Source organism: Leptonychotes weddellii, chromosome 6 (genome assembly GCF_054177405.1).
Source record: "Leptonychotes weddellii isolate Sample4059 chromosome 6, ASM5417740v2, whole genome shotgun sequence".
In the NCBI taxonomy this organism is placed as follows: domain Eukaryota; kingdom Metazoa; phylum Chordata; class Mammalia; order Carnivora; family Phocidae; genus Leptonychotes; species Leptonychotes weddellii.
In genome coordinates this window covers 52,634,179-52,652,587 of record NC_138374.1, presented here as the reverse complement: position 1 = coordinate 52,652,587, position 18,409 = coordinate 52,634,179, and the positions used below count along the sequence as shown (strand labels likewise).

Genomic DNA, 18,409 nt, shown 5'->3' with positions numbered 1-18,409 from the left:
TAAACAAAACAGAGGATCATAGGGGAAGAGAAGAAAAAATAAAAGATGAAACCAGAGAGGGAAACAAACCATAAGAGACTCTTAATCATAGGAAACAAACTAAGGGTTGCTGGAGGGGAGGGGTGTGGAGGGATGGGGTAAATGGGTGATGGACATTAAGGAGGGCATGAGATGTAATGAGCACTGGATATTATATAAGACTGATGAATCACAGGCCTGTACCTCTGAAACCAATAATACATTATGTTAATTAACTGAATTTAAATTTTAAAATGTTTTTAAAAAAAAGAACAGAGAACAAAATTGGAGCTGAGGTCTAAATTAGAAATACTCCTATGGGGGCGCCTGGGTGGCTCAGTTGGTTAAGCGACTGCTTTCGGCTCGGGTCATGATCCTGGAGTCCCTGGATCGAGCCCCGCATCAGGCTCCCTGCTCTGCGGGAAGCCTGCTTCTCCCTCTCCCACTCCCCCTGCTTGTGTTCCCTCTCTCGCTGTCTCTCTCTCTCTGTTGAAAAATAAATAAAATCTTTAAAAAAAAAAAAAAAAAAAAAAGAAATACTCCTATGGAGTTGAAAGCACATTGGTCTTGAAATCTGGATTCAAATCCTTACTATGCCATTTAATAATTTCATACCTTTGGACAAGTCACTGCTACTTCAATTTTTTATTGTTATCTGTAAAATGGGAGAAATTGTCCTTGCTTGCCTACTTTATAAGGTTGTTGTGAAATCAGCTGAGGAAAACTAAAAGACATTCAACTGACAAATATTTATCATGGGCCTGGCAACATGCCAGACATACAGGAAATGGAGAAAAATAAAAAAGGAAAAGTTCTTGCCCTAATAAAATTTATAATCCAGCTTTACAGATTACTGCTTTGTAAATTTTAAAGTTCCATAAATTGTAAAAGATCATTGTCATTAAACTCATTACATCTTTCAGCAATGAATGAACAAAAACAGTCATTCAGCAATTGTTTACTGAAAGACAAAAAGACAAATACTATATGATATCACTTACATGTGACACCTAAAACTAACAAACACCTGAGCTCATAGATACAGAGAACAGATTGGTGGTTTCCAGATGCAGGGGTTGGGGGGTGGGGTGAAATGGGTGATGGGGATCAAAAAGTATAAACTTCCAGGTATAAAATAAATAAATCATGGAGAGGTAATGTAGAACACGGTGACTATAGCTAATAATACTGCACTGCATATTTCAAAGTTGCTAAGAGAAAAGAACTTAAAAACTCCTGTTATAAGAAAAAAATTGTAACTATGTATGGTGACAAGATGTTAAGTAGACTTGTGGTGATCATTTCACAATATGTACAAATACTGAATCATTATGTTGTACACCTGAAACTAATATAATGTTATATGTTCAATTATACCTCAGTAAAAAGAAACTCTTTACTGAGCATCATCTCAGTGCAAGGCATTTCCTGTAAGAAATAGATAATTTAGACTTTTTTCTTTAATATTGTTGCAAAATTTATTTTATCTTTTTTAAATTTTATTTTATTGTGACAACACAACATGAGATCAACCCTCCTAAAAATTTTTAGGTATACATCATTGTTGACTATAGGTATAATGTTTTTTTTTTTAAGATTTTATTTATTTATTTGACAGAGAGAGAGAACAGCAGAGGGAGGAGCAGGCTCCCCGCTGAGCAGGAGCCCGATGCAGGACTCGATCCCATGACCCTGGGATCATGACCTGAGCTGAAGGCAGTCGCCCAACCAACTGAGCCATGCAGGCGCCCCTAGATATAATGTTCTACATGAGAACTCTAGTTTGAATAAAACTTGCTTAACTGAAACTTTATGCCCATTGATTACTAATTCCCCATTTTCACCCCATATCCCCTAGCAACCACCAATCCAATCTTTGAATCTATGATTTTAACTGTTTTAGGTACCTCATACAAGTGGGAGAATACAGTATTTGTCTTTCTGTTACTGGCTTATTTTATTTAGCATAATGTCTTCATCCATGTTGCATATCATAGAATTTCCTTCTTTAAGACTGAATAGTATTTCATTGTACATATACCACATTTTCTTTATCCATTCATTTGTTGATGAATATTTAGATTTTTTCCACATCTTGACTATAGTGAAGAGTGCTGCAATGAACATGGGAATGTTAATATCTCTGAGATCCTGATCTCAATTCTTTTAGATAAATACTTAGAAAATGGATTGCCGGATCATAAAGTATTTGTATGTTTAATTTTTTGAGGAACCTCCATACTGTTTTCCACAGTGGCTACACCATTTTGCATTCCCATTAACAGTGTACAATTGTTCCAATTTCTCCACATCTTCACTAACACTTGTTACCTTTTTATTTTTTATAATAATTTTGCTGACAGGTGTGAAGTAATATCCCATTGTGATTTTGATTTTCATTTCCCTGATGATATTGACATTGAGCATTTTCTCATATACCTGTTGGCCATTTGTAAGTCTTTGGAGAAATATATGTTCAAGTCCTTAGCCCATTTCTTAATAGGGTTTTTAGAGTTTTTTATAGTGAGTTGTAGAGTTCCTTTTATTTTTTTAGATATTAACCCCTTATTGGATATATGGTTTGCAAATATTTCCTCCTACCCCACAGACTGCCTTTTCACTATGTTGATTTTTTCCTTTCCTATGCCACAGCTTTTTAGTTTGCTGTAGTTCCATTTGTTTATTTTAGGTTTTGTTGCCTTTTGATGTCATCCATGAAGTCATTTCTAAGACCAATATTATGAAGTGTTCCCCTATGTTTTCTTCTAAGAATTTTACAATTTTACATCTTACATTTAGTTCTTTATTCCATTTTTTTTTAAGATTTTATTTATTTATTTGAGACAGTAGTCCCAGTAGTTTAATATTGCTTTTGTATCCCTTGCTTGAGGAGACATATTATCTAGAAAAATGCTTCTAGGGCAGATGTCAAACAAAACCATAATAGGATATCACTTTACACCTTTCATAATGTCTAAAACCAGAACCACAGGAAATAACAAGTGTTGGTGAGGGTGTGGTGAAAATGAACTCGTGGACTGTTAGTGGAAATGCAAATTGGTGCAGCCACTGTGGAGAACAGGATGGAGGCTCTTCAAAAAATTAAAAATAGAATACTATATGATCCAGTAGTTCCACCACTGGGAATTTACCCAAAGAAAACAAAAGTACTAATTCAAAAAGATACATGCACCCCTATGTTTATTGCAGCACTATTTATAATGGCCAAGATATGAAAGCAACCCAAGTGTCCATTGACAGATGAATGGATAAAGAAGATGTAGTGTGTGTGTGTATGTGTGTACACATACTTGATAGAATATTACTCAGCCATAAAAAAAGAATGAACTCTTGCCATTTGCAATGACATGGATGGACCTAGAGGGTATAATGCTAAGTGAAGTAAGTCAGTCAGAGAAAGACAAATACCATATGATTTCACTCTATGCAGGATTTAAAAACAAAACAAATGAACAAACAAGAGACAAAAAAATCAGACTTCACTACAGAGAACAAACTGTTCATTGCCAGAGGGGCATTGGGTGAGGGGATGGGTGAAATAGGGGAAGGAAATTAAGAGTGTACTTATCTTGATGAGCACTGAGAAATAAATAGAATTGCTGAATCATTGTATTATATATCTGAAACTAATATAACACTGTATATTAATTATACTTCAATAAAAAAAGAAATAAACATTAGAGGGATCAATAGGTTTGTATGACATCTCTTGGGGAATGGTTTATAGTGTCAACTCAAACCTTTGATCTCAAATCTTTGGGACCTTGTGATTCGGTTGAAAACTCAACCAAATGAAGAATCATTAAGTTTGTATTCAGTTCTTGCCTCAGTAAGGAGATTTGGGACATCTCACTGGAGTCCCTGCCCCTGGCAGAGCACCATACAATCAGGAAGAAACCTTAGCTCCAGCTTCTTCAAGTGGAGGGAAGGGGTTGGTTCATGGTTCAGCACTCCAACTTTTCTGAGGGAGACCCTCTGAGGACTGGCTTCCATCTTGCTAGTCTTGGAGCTCTGCTGGATCTAGCATAATCTAGGAGAGGGAGGTTTAGACAGGTAGATGCCACAGCCCATTTCACACTTCCATGGTTCAGCACACATCAAGCAGACCAGAACCATAGCAGCCTTCTTCCCCCTAGGGAAGGAGAGAGTTGGTAGAGGCCAGGCCTATTGTTGGGGGTCTTCTCCTGTATGAGGCCAGTCAATGAAGACTAGGAAAGGTGCCTACTTTGTGTAATATGCAGACACCAACACAGAGAATCAAGCAAAGTGAAGAATCAGGCATTGTTGTTCTAAACAAAGTAAGGTGAATCTCCAGAAACTGATCCTAATGAAACAGAGTTACATGATTTACCTGATAGAGAATTCAAAATAACAGTCATAAGGATGCTCACTGGGGTCAAGAATACAATGCATGAACAAAGTGAGAATTTCAGTAGAGATAGAAAATATAAAAAGTACCAAACAGAAATCATGGAGCTAAAGAACACAATGACTGAATTGAAAATTTCACTAGAGAGGTTTAATAGCAGACTAGATAAGGCAAAAAAAAAGGATAAGAAAAAAAGGGTTCAGCAAACTTGAAGACCAGTCATTGGAAATAATTCAGTCAGAGGAGCAAAAGAAACAGAAATGAACAAGACAGTTTAAAGGATTTATGGGATACCATTAAACAGATTAATGTGTGCATTTATGGGAGTCCCAGAAGGAGAAGAGGTAAAAAGGACCAGAATGTTTATTCAAAGAAAAAATGACTGAAAATACCCCAAATAGGTGGAAACACCCCTGAAAAAGAATCCAAAGAAATCTACATCAAGACTCATTATTATCAAATTGTCGAAAGTCAGAGATAAAAAGAGAGTGAAAAACAAGAGGAAAGTGACTTGTCACATGCAAGGGGACTCCTATAAGCAGCAGAAATCATGTAGGCCAGAAAAGAATGAGATAATATGTTCAAAGTGCTGAAAGAAAAAAATCCTGCCAACCAAGAATAGTGTACCAGTATTTTCACTGCAGCATTATTTATAATAGCCAAGATACAGAACAACCTAAATGTCCATCAACCAATGAATGGACAAAGAAAGTTTGGTTTAAATATACAACTGGATATTATTCAGCCATTAAAAAAAAGGAAATTTTGTCATTTGTGACAACATGGATGGACTTCAAGGGCATTATGGTAAGTAAAACAAGTCAGGCAGAGAAAGACAAATACCATCTAATTTCACATGTGCAATCTAAAAAAGCAAAACAATAACTAAAAAACAGAAAAAACAAAAAGAAAAACCAAGCTCATAGATACAGAGAACAGAGTAGTGGTTGCCAGAGACAGGAGTAGGGGTAGAAGAAATGGGTGAAGGGAATCAAAAGGTACAGACTTCCAGTTACAAAATAAATAAGTCATGGAGATATAATGTACAGTATATTTTCTATAGTTAATAATACTGCATTGCATATTTGGAAGTTGCTAAGAGAGTAGATCTTAAAGTTCTCATCACACAAAAAAATTCTGTGACCATGTAAGGTGATAGATGTTAATAGGCTTATTGTGGTGATCATTTCACAAAATGTACAAATATTGAACCATTATGTTGCATACCTGAAACTAATACACTATTATATGTCAATTATACCTCAGTTAAAAAATTGACAAATCCATGGGGTGCCTGGCTGGCTCAGTCAGGAGAACATGTGACACTTGATCTCAGGTTGTGAGTTCAAGTCCCATGTTGGGTGTAGAGATCACTTAAAAATAAAATCTTTAGAAATAATTGACAAATCCTTAGTTGGACTAAGAATAAAAGAGAGAAGACAAATAAATAAAATCAGAAATGAAAGAGGGGACATTACTACTGATGCCATAAAAATAAAAAGGATCATAAGAGATTCCTATGAATAATTATAAACCAACAAATTAGATAACCTAGAAGAAATGTATAAATTCCTAGAATCATACACTAAATCATGAATAGGAACTCTAAAGAAACTAATAACTATATGGAAATTGAATCATTATCAAAACTGTCCTAAGAATTAGAAGCTCAGGACCAGATGGTTTCACTGTTGAACTCTATAAAACATTTATTTTTTAAAAGATTTTTTATTTACTTATTTTGAGAGAGAGTGAGCGAGAGAGCGAGAGAGAGCATAAGAGGGGGTTGGAGCAGAGGGAGAAGCAGACTTCTCACTGAGCAAGGAGCCCAATGTGGGGCTCTATCCCGGGACCCCAGGATCATGACCTGAGCTGAAGGCAGAAGCTTAACCGACTGAGCCGCCCAGGTGCCCCTCTACAAAACATTTAAAGAAGAATTAATGAGAGTTCTTCTCAAACTATTCCAGAATATTGAGGAGGAAGGAGCACTTTCAAACCCATTTTATGAGACCAGCAGAACTCTGATACCAAAGCCAGATATGGACACCATAAGAGAAACTTACAGGTGAATATCCCTGATGAATATAGATGCAAAATCCTCAATAAAATACTAACAAACTGAATTTAACAGTGTCTTGAAAGGATTGTACATTATAACCAACTAGGCTTTACCTGGGGTGAAAGGATGATTGAACACGTGAAAATCAGTCAGTGTGATATACTACATTAACATATAAAGGATAATAATCACATGCCCATTTTAATGCAAAAAGGCAGTTAAAAAATTCAACATCCTTTCATGATGAAAATTCTCAACAAACTAGAAGTAGAAGGAAAGTACCTCAACATAATAAAGGCCGTATATGACAAGCACATAGCTAACATTGTACTTAACAGTGAGAAGTTGAAATCTTTTTCTCTAAGATCAGGAACACAAGGATGCCAACTTTCACCAACTATGTTGGTCTAGTCAACATAGTACTGGAAGTCCTAGCTAGAGCAGTTAGTCAAGAAAGAGAAATAAAAGGCATCCAAATTGTAGGGGAAGAAATAAAACTGTTCCTATTTGCAGATGACATGATATTATGTATAGAATACCTGATTCCGCCAAAAAAACTGTTAGAACTAATGAATGAATTCAGTAAAATTGTAGGATACAAAACCAGCATACAAAAATCAGTTGCATTTTTTACATTTACAGTGAATTATCTGAAAAGGAATTAGGAAAACAATCCCATTTACAGTGACACCAGAAGGAAAGAAATACTTGGGAATAAACTAAGAAGATGAAAGACTTATAATACTGAGAACTACAAAACATTGATGAAAGAAATTAAAGAAGATACAAATGGAAGGGCATCTGGTGTTCATGGATTGAAAGAATTAATATTGTTAAAATGTCTTTAATACCCCATCTACAGATTCAATGCAATTTCTGTTAAAATCCCAATGGAATTTTTAAAAAACAAATTAAAAAAATAATTCTACAATTCATGTGGAACCACACAAAACTATGTATAGCCAAATGAATTCCAAGAATGACAAAGCATTGCATTTCCTGATTTCAAAATATATTACAAACCTGCAGTATTCAAAACAGTATGGTCCTGGGATTAAAAATAGATTTATAGACCAATGGAACAAAATAGAGAACCCAGAAATAAATCCATAATTACACCATCAAATAATTTTGACAAGGATGCCAAGAATGCACAATTGAGAAAGGATACTCCCTTCAACAAATGGTGCTGGGAAAACAGGATATCCACATGTAAATGAATGGAAATGGACTGTTATTTTATACCACATACAAAAATTAACTTAAAATGGAATAAAGAGGGCGGCTGGGTGGCTCAGTTGGTTAAGCGACTGCCTTCGGCTCAGGTCATGATCCTGGAGTCCTGGGATCGAGTCCCGCATCGGGCTCCCTGCTCGGCAGGGAGTCTGCTTCTCCCTCTGACCCTCACCCCTCTCATGTGCTCTCTCTCATTCTCTCTCAAATAAACAAATAAAATCTTTAAAAAAAAAAAAAAAAGAAATGAGGGTGAGGCTGCATGCACTAGGATTGATGCCAGTTTCAGAAAATGGAATTAGAAGTGAGAACAATGCCAAGGTAAACAAGCCATCTTTTACTTACAGCTGACACGTGCTGCAAGAGACACATGACATCTATCATGTCTGCGAGGATGAGGAGTCTGGTAACTGCAGCCAACAAGGCACGGGCAGCTTGAACCACAGCCTCCCTTTTGGGGAGATAACAGGGATCATCTGCAAATCTCTCAGCTGATACTTTCAGAGCTTCACCTGAAAAACACAACCCAAAATAATATACTTTAAGTTTCAGCTATACCGGTTTAAGCATTTATCATCCTAATTCCAAGTACATTCCATGACTAAGCATAATATTAAAATAGTGTCTGTTGACACTAGAATACTGTCTCTTAATAAACAATGAAGTTTAAAATTGACACTTGTTTTTAATAAATGCTCTGGAGTTTAAGAAGCATGGTAACATTTTCCTGCAAGAGAACTGTGCTCAATTGACTAGCAACATCTAGTAAAATTGCTGTCAACTTCTGCATTTGCTGAATCTCATTTGTTGTAAAAGTTTCATTACTACAACTTCAGTTGGAAACAATCTTGTTTATAAAAATAAGGTAAATCTTCATTGAGTTACTTTCCAAGTCAGTGTTAGAAAAGAACAGGACAGGAACTCTCTGATAAAAGTTTAACATAGGAAGATTTATCCTAAACTGTCAATATAATAACCTACATCATGAACTTAGTCACAGAAATTATATATCATAGTACATAACTGTTAGAAAAATATGCCTAAAATTTTTAAGATTTTTCATTGAAAATACATCTTATGATAAAAACAATGTGTCCTCATTCATTTTTGAAAGTTCACAGTTCAAGGAGTCCAAGATGGCAGAGGAGTGAGAGACCTTAGTTTCTTCTGGTCCAAGGAATTCAGCTAGATAGTTATCAAACCATTCTGAACACCTGCGAACTCAACCAGAGGTCTAAGAAAAGAATACCTGCAACTCTACAAATAGAAAAGACACACTAGACATATAACCACTTTCTGAAAGAATGACAAGATGGAAAAACTCAGCTCAAAAAAGAGAACAAGAGGCAGTACTGACTGCCAGGGACCTAATCAGTTTGATATAAGATTTCCAGAATAATGATTATAAAGATACTAGCTGGGGTTGAAAAAAATACTAAAAAGACACTAGAGAATCCCTTTCTGGAGAAATAAAAGAACTAAAATCTAAACAACTGAAATCAAAAAGGCTATTAAGGAGATGCAATCAAAAATGGAGGCTCTAACTGCTAGAATAAATGAGGCAGAAGAGAAAATTAGTGATATAGAAGACCAAATGATGGAGAATAAAGAAGCTGAGAAAAAGAGAGCTAAACAACTACTAGATCACGAGGGGAGAATTGAAGAGATAACTGATACCATAAAGCAAAACAATATTAGAACAATTGGGATCCCAGAAAAAGAGGAGGGGGGGCAGAAGGTATATTGGAGCAAATTATAACAGAGAACTTTCCTAAGCTGGGGAAGGAAACAGACAATCAAGTCAAGGAGCCACAGAGAGCCCACCTCAAAATCAATAAAAATAGGTCAACACCCCGACATTTAATAGTGAAACTTGCAAATCTCAGAGACAAAGAAAATCCTGAAAGTAGCTTGGGACAAGAAGTCCTTAACCTGCAAGCGTAGAATCATTAGACTGGCAGTAGACCTATCTACAGACTGGGCAGGCCAGAAAGGACTGGCATGATAAATTCAGGGTGCTAAATGAGAAAAATATGCAGCCAAGATTATTTCATCCAGCTAGGATGTCATTCAAAATAGGAGAGATAAAAAGCTTCCAGGACAAACAGAAACCAAAAGAATTTGTGATCACTAAATCAGCCCTGCAAGAAATACTAAAGGGGATCCTTTAAGTGAAGGGAGAGCCCAAAAGTAACATAGACTGGAAAGGAACAGAGACAACATACAAAAACAGTGACTTTATGGTAATACAAAGGCACTAAATTCATATCTTTTAATAATTACTCTGAATGTAAATGGGCTAAATGCCCCAATCAAAAGACACAGGCTATCAGACTGGATGAAAAAGCAAGACCCATCGATATGCTTCCTGGAAGAGACTCATTTTAGACCCAAATATACCCCCAAATTTAAAGTGAGGGGGTGGAAAACCATTTATCATGCTAATGGACATCAAAAGAAAGCTGGGGTGGCAACTCTTGTATCAGACAAATTAGATTTTAAACCAAAGACCATAATAAGAGATGAGGAAGGAGAGGAAGGACACTATATCACAATTAAAGGGTCTGTCCAACAAGAAGATCTAACAACTGTAAATATTTCTGCCCCTAACATGGGAACAGCCAATTATATAAACCAATTAATAACAAAATTAAATAAACAGATCAATAATAATACAATAATAATCAGGGATTTTAACACCCCACTCACTTCAATGGACAGATCATCTAAGCAGAAGATCAATAAGCAAACAAGGCTTTGAATGACACACTGGACCAGATGGATGTCACAGAAATATTCAGGGTATTCCATCCTAAAGCAACAGAATACACTTTCTTCTTGAATGCACATGGAACAGTCTCCAGAATAGATCACATATTGGATCACAAATCAGGTCTCCTATGTTTATATGTATAAATTTATATATGTAGATTTATATGTATGTTTTAATGTATTTTATAAATATATTCACATATTCATATATATTAATATATAAAGAAAGATTTTCTGTCATAAGAAAAGAGACACTTCCTATGTTATAAATGGAACATACAGTAGATATAGGTATAGATCCTTTTCACAAATATTATCATACTATAAAAACTTTCTACAATTTGTTTCTTCACTTATCAACTTATTTTCTTTTCACATTGGCATATAAATGACCAGGAAACATTAAAGTATGCACAGTAATTAGCCATGTGGGTTCTGATGCTGTTCTGCTTCAGTATCTGTCCTACAACCTCAGACAAGTCACTTTACTTCTTTATATTTTCCCTGGTAAATGGAGCTAATAATAACAATACCTATGAAAATTAAATAAGACGAGCTTAGTAAAGACTTGATTAGCTGTTGTCATTCTTTTAATTCTTTTTAATACTTGAATAAAGTTACATCTTATTGATCTACTATAATTTATTTTACTAGGCCTCTATTAAACACATAGATCATTTCCAAATTTTTCCTATTTGAAACAGTACTGCAAAGAATGACACATATCTTTGCATACATGAACAAACTTAGTTGGAGGATAAATTCTTAAAAGTAGAACTGCTGGGGTGCCTGGGTGGCTCAGTCGGTTAAGCAGTTGCCTTCGGCTCAGGTCATGATCCCAGGGTCTTGGGATCGAGCCCCGCAGCAGGCTCCCTGCTCAGTGAGAGCCTGCTTCTCCCTCTCCCTCTGCCAGCCGCTCTGCCTACTTATGCGTTCTGTCTCTCTGTCAAGCAAATAAATAAAATATTTTAAAAAAAAAAAGAACTGTTAAGTCCAGAGGCAAATGAATTTTAAGTTTTGATACATATTGCCAAAAAATTCTCCAAAACACAGCCATCTCACCAACAATATATTAAAGGGCCTGTCTTATCTACTCTACTCCATGAATATTTTAGTTTTTATTTATTCATGAACTTTAGCATAATAAAAATGAAATGAATTATTTTTATTAAATATAACAAAGAATAGTGTTCCTTATAATGGACAAAGCCTGTGAAGAGGGTCTGAGACTGTCTCAACAATATATCATATTTAGTTCTCTTAGCAATATCAAGTTAGGAAGTCAGACTATTAAGTCAGACACTTAAGATCAAATTCTTATTTGCCTCTTCTAGCTCTGAGACCTTGGATGCTTAAATACTTTCAGTGTCCTCCTCTAAAGAAAAGGGATAAAAATATTACTTATCTCACAGTGTTTCCAGGATGATTAAATGAGGTATAATTCATAATACATATTTAGCACCATATCTGAATATGGAAAGCAGTCAACAAATAGCTGTTATTTCTCAGGAAATTTCTAGTAGGTAAATTTTTAAGTGTGGAAGTTTCCCTTCCATTTCTATTTTGGGTAACAGTTTCAGAGGAATAGGTATTAACTCTTCTTTATATGTTTGGTAGAATTCCCCTGGGCTGCCATATGGCCCTGGACTTTTGTTTGTTGGGAGATTTTTGATTACTGATATAACGTCTTTGCTGGTTATGGGTCTATTCAAATTTTCTGTTTCTTCCTGTTTCGGTTTTGGTAGTTTATATATTTCTAGGATTTTATCCATTTCTTCCAGATTGCCTAATTTGTTGGCATATAGTTGCTCATAATCTTCTCTTATATTGTTTATATTTCTGTAGTGTTGATTGTGATCTCTCCTCTTTTATTCATAATTGTATTTATTTGGGTCCTTTCTCTTTTCTTTTTGATAAGTCTGGCTATGGTTTTATCAATTTTATTAATTCCTTCAAAGAACCAAATCCTAGGTTCATTGATCTGTTCTACTGGGGGTTTTTTTCTATATCATTTATTTCTGCTCTAATCTTTATTATTTCCATTCTTCTGCTGGCTGTAGGCTTTATTTGCTGTTCCTTTTCTAGCTCCTTTAGGTTTAATGTCAGGTTGTGTATTTGATACTTTTCTTGCTTCTTGATGTAGGACTGTACTTCCCTCTTTAGACCAGCCTATCTTCAACTCTAAATCAAAAGACTAATGAGAGTCACACCAGTCAGAATTGGCTAAAACAACACAAGAAATAACAGATGTTGGCGAGGATGCAGAGAAAGTGGAATCCTCTTACACTGCTAGTGGGAATGTTGGTGGGAGTGCAATCACTCTGGAAAATAGTATGGAGGTTCCTCAAAGTTAAAAATAGAACTACCCCATGATCCAACAATAGCACTACTAGGTATTTACCCAAAGGATACAAAAATACTAATTCAAAGAAATACATGCACCTCGATGTTTATAGCAGCATTATCAACAATAGCCAAATTATGGAAAGAACCCAAACGTCCATGGACTGATGAATGGATACGGAAGAGGTGGAGGGGAGGAGATAAGATGCAGAGAAGTAAGGGGACCCTAGGCTTCCCTCAGCCCTTGAACACAGCTAGAGCAACATCAAATCATTTTGAACAACTAGGAAATCAATATGAGGGCTAAGAAAACAATCTGCACAATTGGTGGAAGAGAAAGTAGCAGATGCGAGGTTCAAGAGACGTGAACTGGGGAAGAGAAAAGCCACGGTGCCACAGAGAGGAGGGATCCCTTTGTGCAGAGAGAAGTCAAAGAGAGAGGGAGAGAGCAAGAGCAAGAGCAACAAGTAGGGTTTGTACAAGAGAGATAAACCTAGACATAATGACAAGATGGAGTAATTCTCCCCAAAAGAAAGATCAAGAAATAACAACCAGGGATTTGCTCAAAACAGATATAAGCAACATATCTGAATAAGAATTTAGAACAACAGTCATAAGAATACTAGCTTGGCTAAAAAGAAGTATAGGAGACACCAGAAATACCCCGGCTGCAGAGATAAAATACTTAAAAACTAGTCAGGCTGAAATAAAAAGTGCTATAACTGAGATGCAAAACCACCCGGATATAATCACAATGAGGATGGAAGAAACAGAGGAATGAATAGGTGCTATAGAAGATAAAATTATAGAAAATAATGAAGGGGAAAAGGAAGAAAGAAAACTATTAGATCACAAATAGAGACTTAGGGAACTCATTGATTCCACAAAGCACAATAATATCCATATCATAGGAGTCCCAGAAGAAGAAGAGTAGGAAAAAGCGACAGAAGGTATATTTGAACAAATTGTAACTGAGAATTTCCCTAATCTGGGGAAGGAAACAGGCATTCAAGTCCAAGAGACACAGAGAACTCCCCTCAAAATCAACAAACACAGGTCAACACAAAGACATATCACAGTGAAATTTGCAAAATACAAAGATAAAGAGAGAATTATGAAAGCAGCTAGGGACAAAAGGTCCTTAACCTACAAGGGTAGAAACCTAAGGTTAGCAGCAGACCTGTCCACAGAAATTTGGCAAGTCAGAAGAGAGTAACATGGTATATTCAACATGCTAAATGGGAAAAAATATGGAGGCAAGAATACTATATCCAACAAGGCTGTCATTCAGAATAGGAGGAGAGAGGGGTGCCTGGGTAGATCAGTCAGTTAAGCATCTGACTTTGGCTCAGGTCATGATCTCAGGGTCCTAGGATTGAGCCCCACATGGGGCTCCTTGCTCATGGGGAGTCTGCTTCTCCCTCTTCCTCTGCCCCTCCCCTCACGTGCATGCACGCGCACTCTCTCTCTCTCTAATAAGTAAAATCTTTAAAAACATAAATTGTTATTTAAAAAAAAGAATAGAAGGAGTGATAAAGAGTTCCAAAACAAGCAAAAACTAAAGGAGTTTATGAACACCAAACTAGCTCTGCAAGAAATATTAGGGGGGACCTTATGAATGGGAAAGAGAGACCAAAAGCAACAAAAACTGGAAAGGAACAGATATAATCTATAGAACAGCAAATTTACAGGTAGTACAATAGCACTAAAATCATGTCTATCAAAAATTATTCTGAGTGTAAATGGACTAAGTGCTCCAATCAAAAGACACAGGGTATCAGAATGGATAAAAAAACAAGACCCATCAATATGCTACTTATAAGAGATGCATTTTAGACCCAAAGACACCTCCAGATTGAAAGGGAGGGGGTGAAGAACCATCGATCATGCTAATGGACATCAAAAGAAAGCCTGAGTTGATGGACATTGGGGAGGGTGTGTGTTGTGGTGAGTGCTGTGTATTGTGTAAAACTGATGAATCATAGACCTGCACCCCCGAAACAAATACATTATATGTTAATAAGAAAATATATATATAATAAATAAATAAATTCCAGCTGCTTAAAAAAAGAAGAAAGCCTAAGTAGCTGTACTTATATAAGACAAACTAGACTTTAAACCAAAGACTAATAAGAGATGAAGAAAGGCAGTATATCATAATAAAAGGGTTTACCCAACAAAAAGATCTAACAATTATAAATATTTATGGCCCAAATCGGGAGGACCCAAATATATAAATCAATTAATAACTACCATAAAGACACTCATTGATAATAATACAGTAATAGTAAGGGACTGCAACACCCCACTTACAACAACGGACAGATCATCTGAGCAGATCAATAAGGAAACAATGGCTTTGAATGATACACTGGACCAGATGGACTTAACAGAGCATTTCATCCTAAAGCAGCTGAATACACATTCTTTTTGAGTGCATGTGGATCATTCCCCAGAATAGATCACACACTGGGTCACAAATCAGCCCTCAACAAGTATAAAAAGATTGAGATCATACCATTTATATTTTCAGACCACAATGCTATGAAACGTGACGTCAACCACAAGAAAAAATTTGGAAAACCACAAGAAAAAATTTGGAAAACCACAAATAAATGGAGATTAATGAACATCCTATTAAGGAATGAATGGGTTAACCAAGAAATTAAAAAAGAAATAAAGACAACACATGGAAGCAAATGAAAATGAAAACACAACTGTTCAAAATCTTTGGGATGCAGCAAAAGCAGTCCTAAGAGGAAAGTATATAGCAATACAAGCCTTTCTGAAGGAACAAGAAAGGTCTCAAATACACAACCTAACCCTACACCTAGAGGAGCTGGAGAAAGAACAGCAAATAAAGCCTAAACCCAGCAGGAGAAGAGAAATAGTAAAGATGAGAGCAGAAATCAATGAAATAGAAACCAAAAGAACAGTAGAACAGATCAATGAAACTAGGAGCTGGTTCTTTGAAAGAATTAACAAAATTGATAAGCCCCTTACCGGACTTATCAAAGAGAAAAGAGAAAGGACCCAAATAAATAAAATCATAAATGAAAGAGGAGAGATCACAACCAACACCACAGAAATACAAACAATTATAAGAGAATATTATATGCCAACAAATTGGGCAATCTGGAAGAAACGCATTCCTGGAAACATATAAACTACCAAAACTGAAGCAGGAAGAAACAAAATTTGAATAGATCCATAACTAGCAAAGACATTGCATCAGTCATCTCCTAACAAACAAAAGTCCAGGACCATATGTCTTCCCAGGGGAATTCTACCAAACACTGAAGAAGAATTAATACCTATTCTTTTGAAGATTTTCCAAAAAATAGAAATGGAAGGAAAACTTCCACACTCATTCTATGAGGCCAGCACTACCTTGATTCTAAAACCAAAGACCCCACTAAATAGGAGAATTACAGACCAATATCCATGATGAACATAGATCCAAAAATTCTCAACAAAATACTAGCAAATCTAATCCAACAGTACATTAAAAGGATTATTCACCACAGTCAAGTGGTATTTATTCCAGGCCTGCAGGAGTGGTTCAGTATTTACAAATCAATCAACGCAATAATACCACATTAATAAAAGAAAGTATAAGAACCATATGATCCTCTCAATAGATACAGAAAAAGCATTTGACAAAATACAGCATCCTTTCTTGATAAAACCCCTCAAGAAAGTAGGGATAGAAGGAACATACCTCAGCATCATAAAGGACATATATGAAAGACCCACAGGTCTGCTTCTCCCTCTCCCACTCCCCCTGCTTGTGTTCCCTCTCTCACTGTGTCTCTCTCTGTCAAATAAATAAATAAAAATCTTTAAAAAAAAAGACCCACAGATAATACCATCCTCAATGGGGAAAAACAGAGCTTTTCCCCTAAGGCCAGGAACATGACAGGGATGCCCACTATCACCACTGATGTTTAACATAGTACTGGAAGTCCTAGGCTCAGCAATCAGACAACAAAAAGAAATAAAGGCATCCAAATTGGCAAGGAAGAAGTCAAACTTTCACTCTTCACGGACAACATGATACTCCATATAGAAAACCTGAAAGACTCCACCAAAAAACTTCTAGAACAGATACATGAATTCAGCAAAGTTGCAGAATACAAAATTAACGTACAGAAATCTGTTGCATTACTATACACCATTAATGAAGCAGCAGAAAGGGAAATCAAGGAATTGATCCCATTTACAATTACACCAAGCCCACAGGATACCTGGAATAAACCTACCCAAAGAGGCAAACTATCTGTACACTAAATATGTAAATGAACATTATTCAACTTTCCTTAAGAAACATATGTTGTTCCCTATATAATACAGCTCCATCCTAGGCATCCAAGATATAGAGATTGATGCAATGCAATTTTGCAGCCCAGTAATTTCACAAATGAGAGCTAACAAACACTGATACAATCTAAGCAGGGCTCAAGCAGAGACCTGTACAAAGTACTAAGAGGCATAGAGAAGGACCCACCTTAGCCTGAGGTGTCAGAAGACGCACAGAGAAATGTTCAAGGTAAGAGCAACATGTTCCAGCTATTTATTATCAAACATAGCTGGTTTATATAATTTAGCCATTTCACTGTCAAATTGTCTTGTATCAGGAAAAAATTGGCTATTTTCCTAATAGAAAAAAAGTACAAATCCCTATTACTTTACATATGTTATAAAGTCTACACATGAGGAGTCTATTCTTTAGAAATATCATTCCCAATCTTTCTTTTAATCCTTTTACTCTGAAGTTTAATGAATAGGAAATTTCACTTTTAAAATACATACAAATAAAGAACTATATCTTTCCTTCAAGAAATCCCACTTCATAAAAGCAACTTGCTAAAGCTCTTGAAAATACCCCAAGAACTTGGTTCAGGTTTTTAATCTTCAAAAACAAAATGAGTTATGAAATGCCTGCTTGAATAGTGTACTGAAGTATATATAAAGATATATACAGGTATATCTTGTACATATGTAAGTGTAATATGTGAAAACATCTGAATATACAAAAATCTGATATACAAAAAGTTTATATGATCATATAAATAAACTCCAGAAGTAAAAAAAGAAAAGTTATTGGCTTTATAAATAGACACATTACAAAATATTCTTCACTTCATAAAAGATACTTGCATGGTTCTTTTAAATAGCAAGTTCCTTTGCCACATTCAAAAGTACAACTACACTTTCTAAAACTGATTGTATTGATTATAAACTTCAAAACCAAGAAAACGCTGTATAAGCAAAACATCCAGAGGAGAAAGGGGAACAACCAAAATGAAAAGGAGCAAACACGAAAGATCGAATTTCCTCCAACTTTTATAATGAACATTATATTTATTATTCAATTAAGATTTCTAGTATATGTGTCTGGCTACCCTTCTGTGTTTTAATATACCATACCATGTAACATGCAGTAATGTGTATTAATTGATTCAATATATAATACCATACTCCAGTATAATGGAGTTCCCAGGCTAAGACTGGGCACTAGGGGTTTGGTTTTATTTGTTTTTAATTGGGAAACAGCCGGGGCGCCTGGGTGGCTCAGTCGTTAAGGGTCTGCC

The 18,409-nt window shown here is 35.7% G+C and overlaps 1 protein-coding gene across 2 annotated transcripts in view; it reads right to left on the bottom strand.

Moving 5' to 3' along the window:
- CTNNA3 (catenin alpha 3) overlaps positions 1–18,409 on the bottom strand; it is a 1,573,809-nt gene that overhangs the window by 1,395,583 nt on the left and 159,817 nt on the right. For both annotated transcript variants that reach the window (XM_081824173.1, XM_081824174.1), the window contains one exon: positions 8,046–8,212. In XM_081824173.1, coding sequence (XP_081680299.1) covers positions 8,046–8,212 — 167 coding nt within the window. The remainder of the gene's footprint in view (positions 1–8,045; positions 8,213–18,409) is intronic.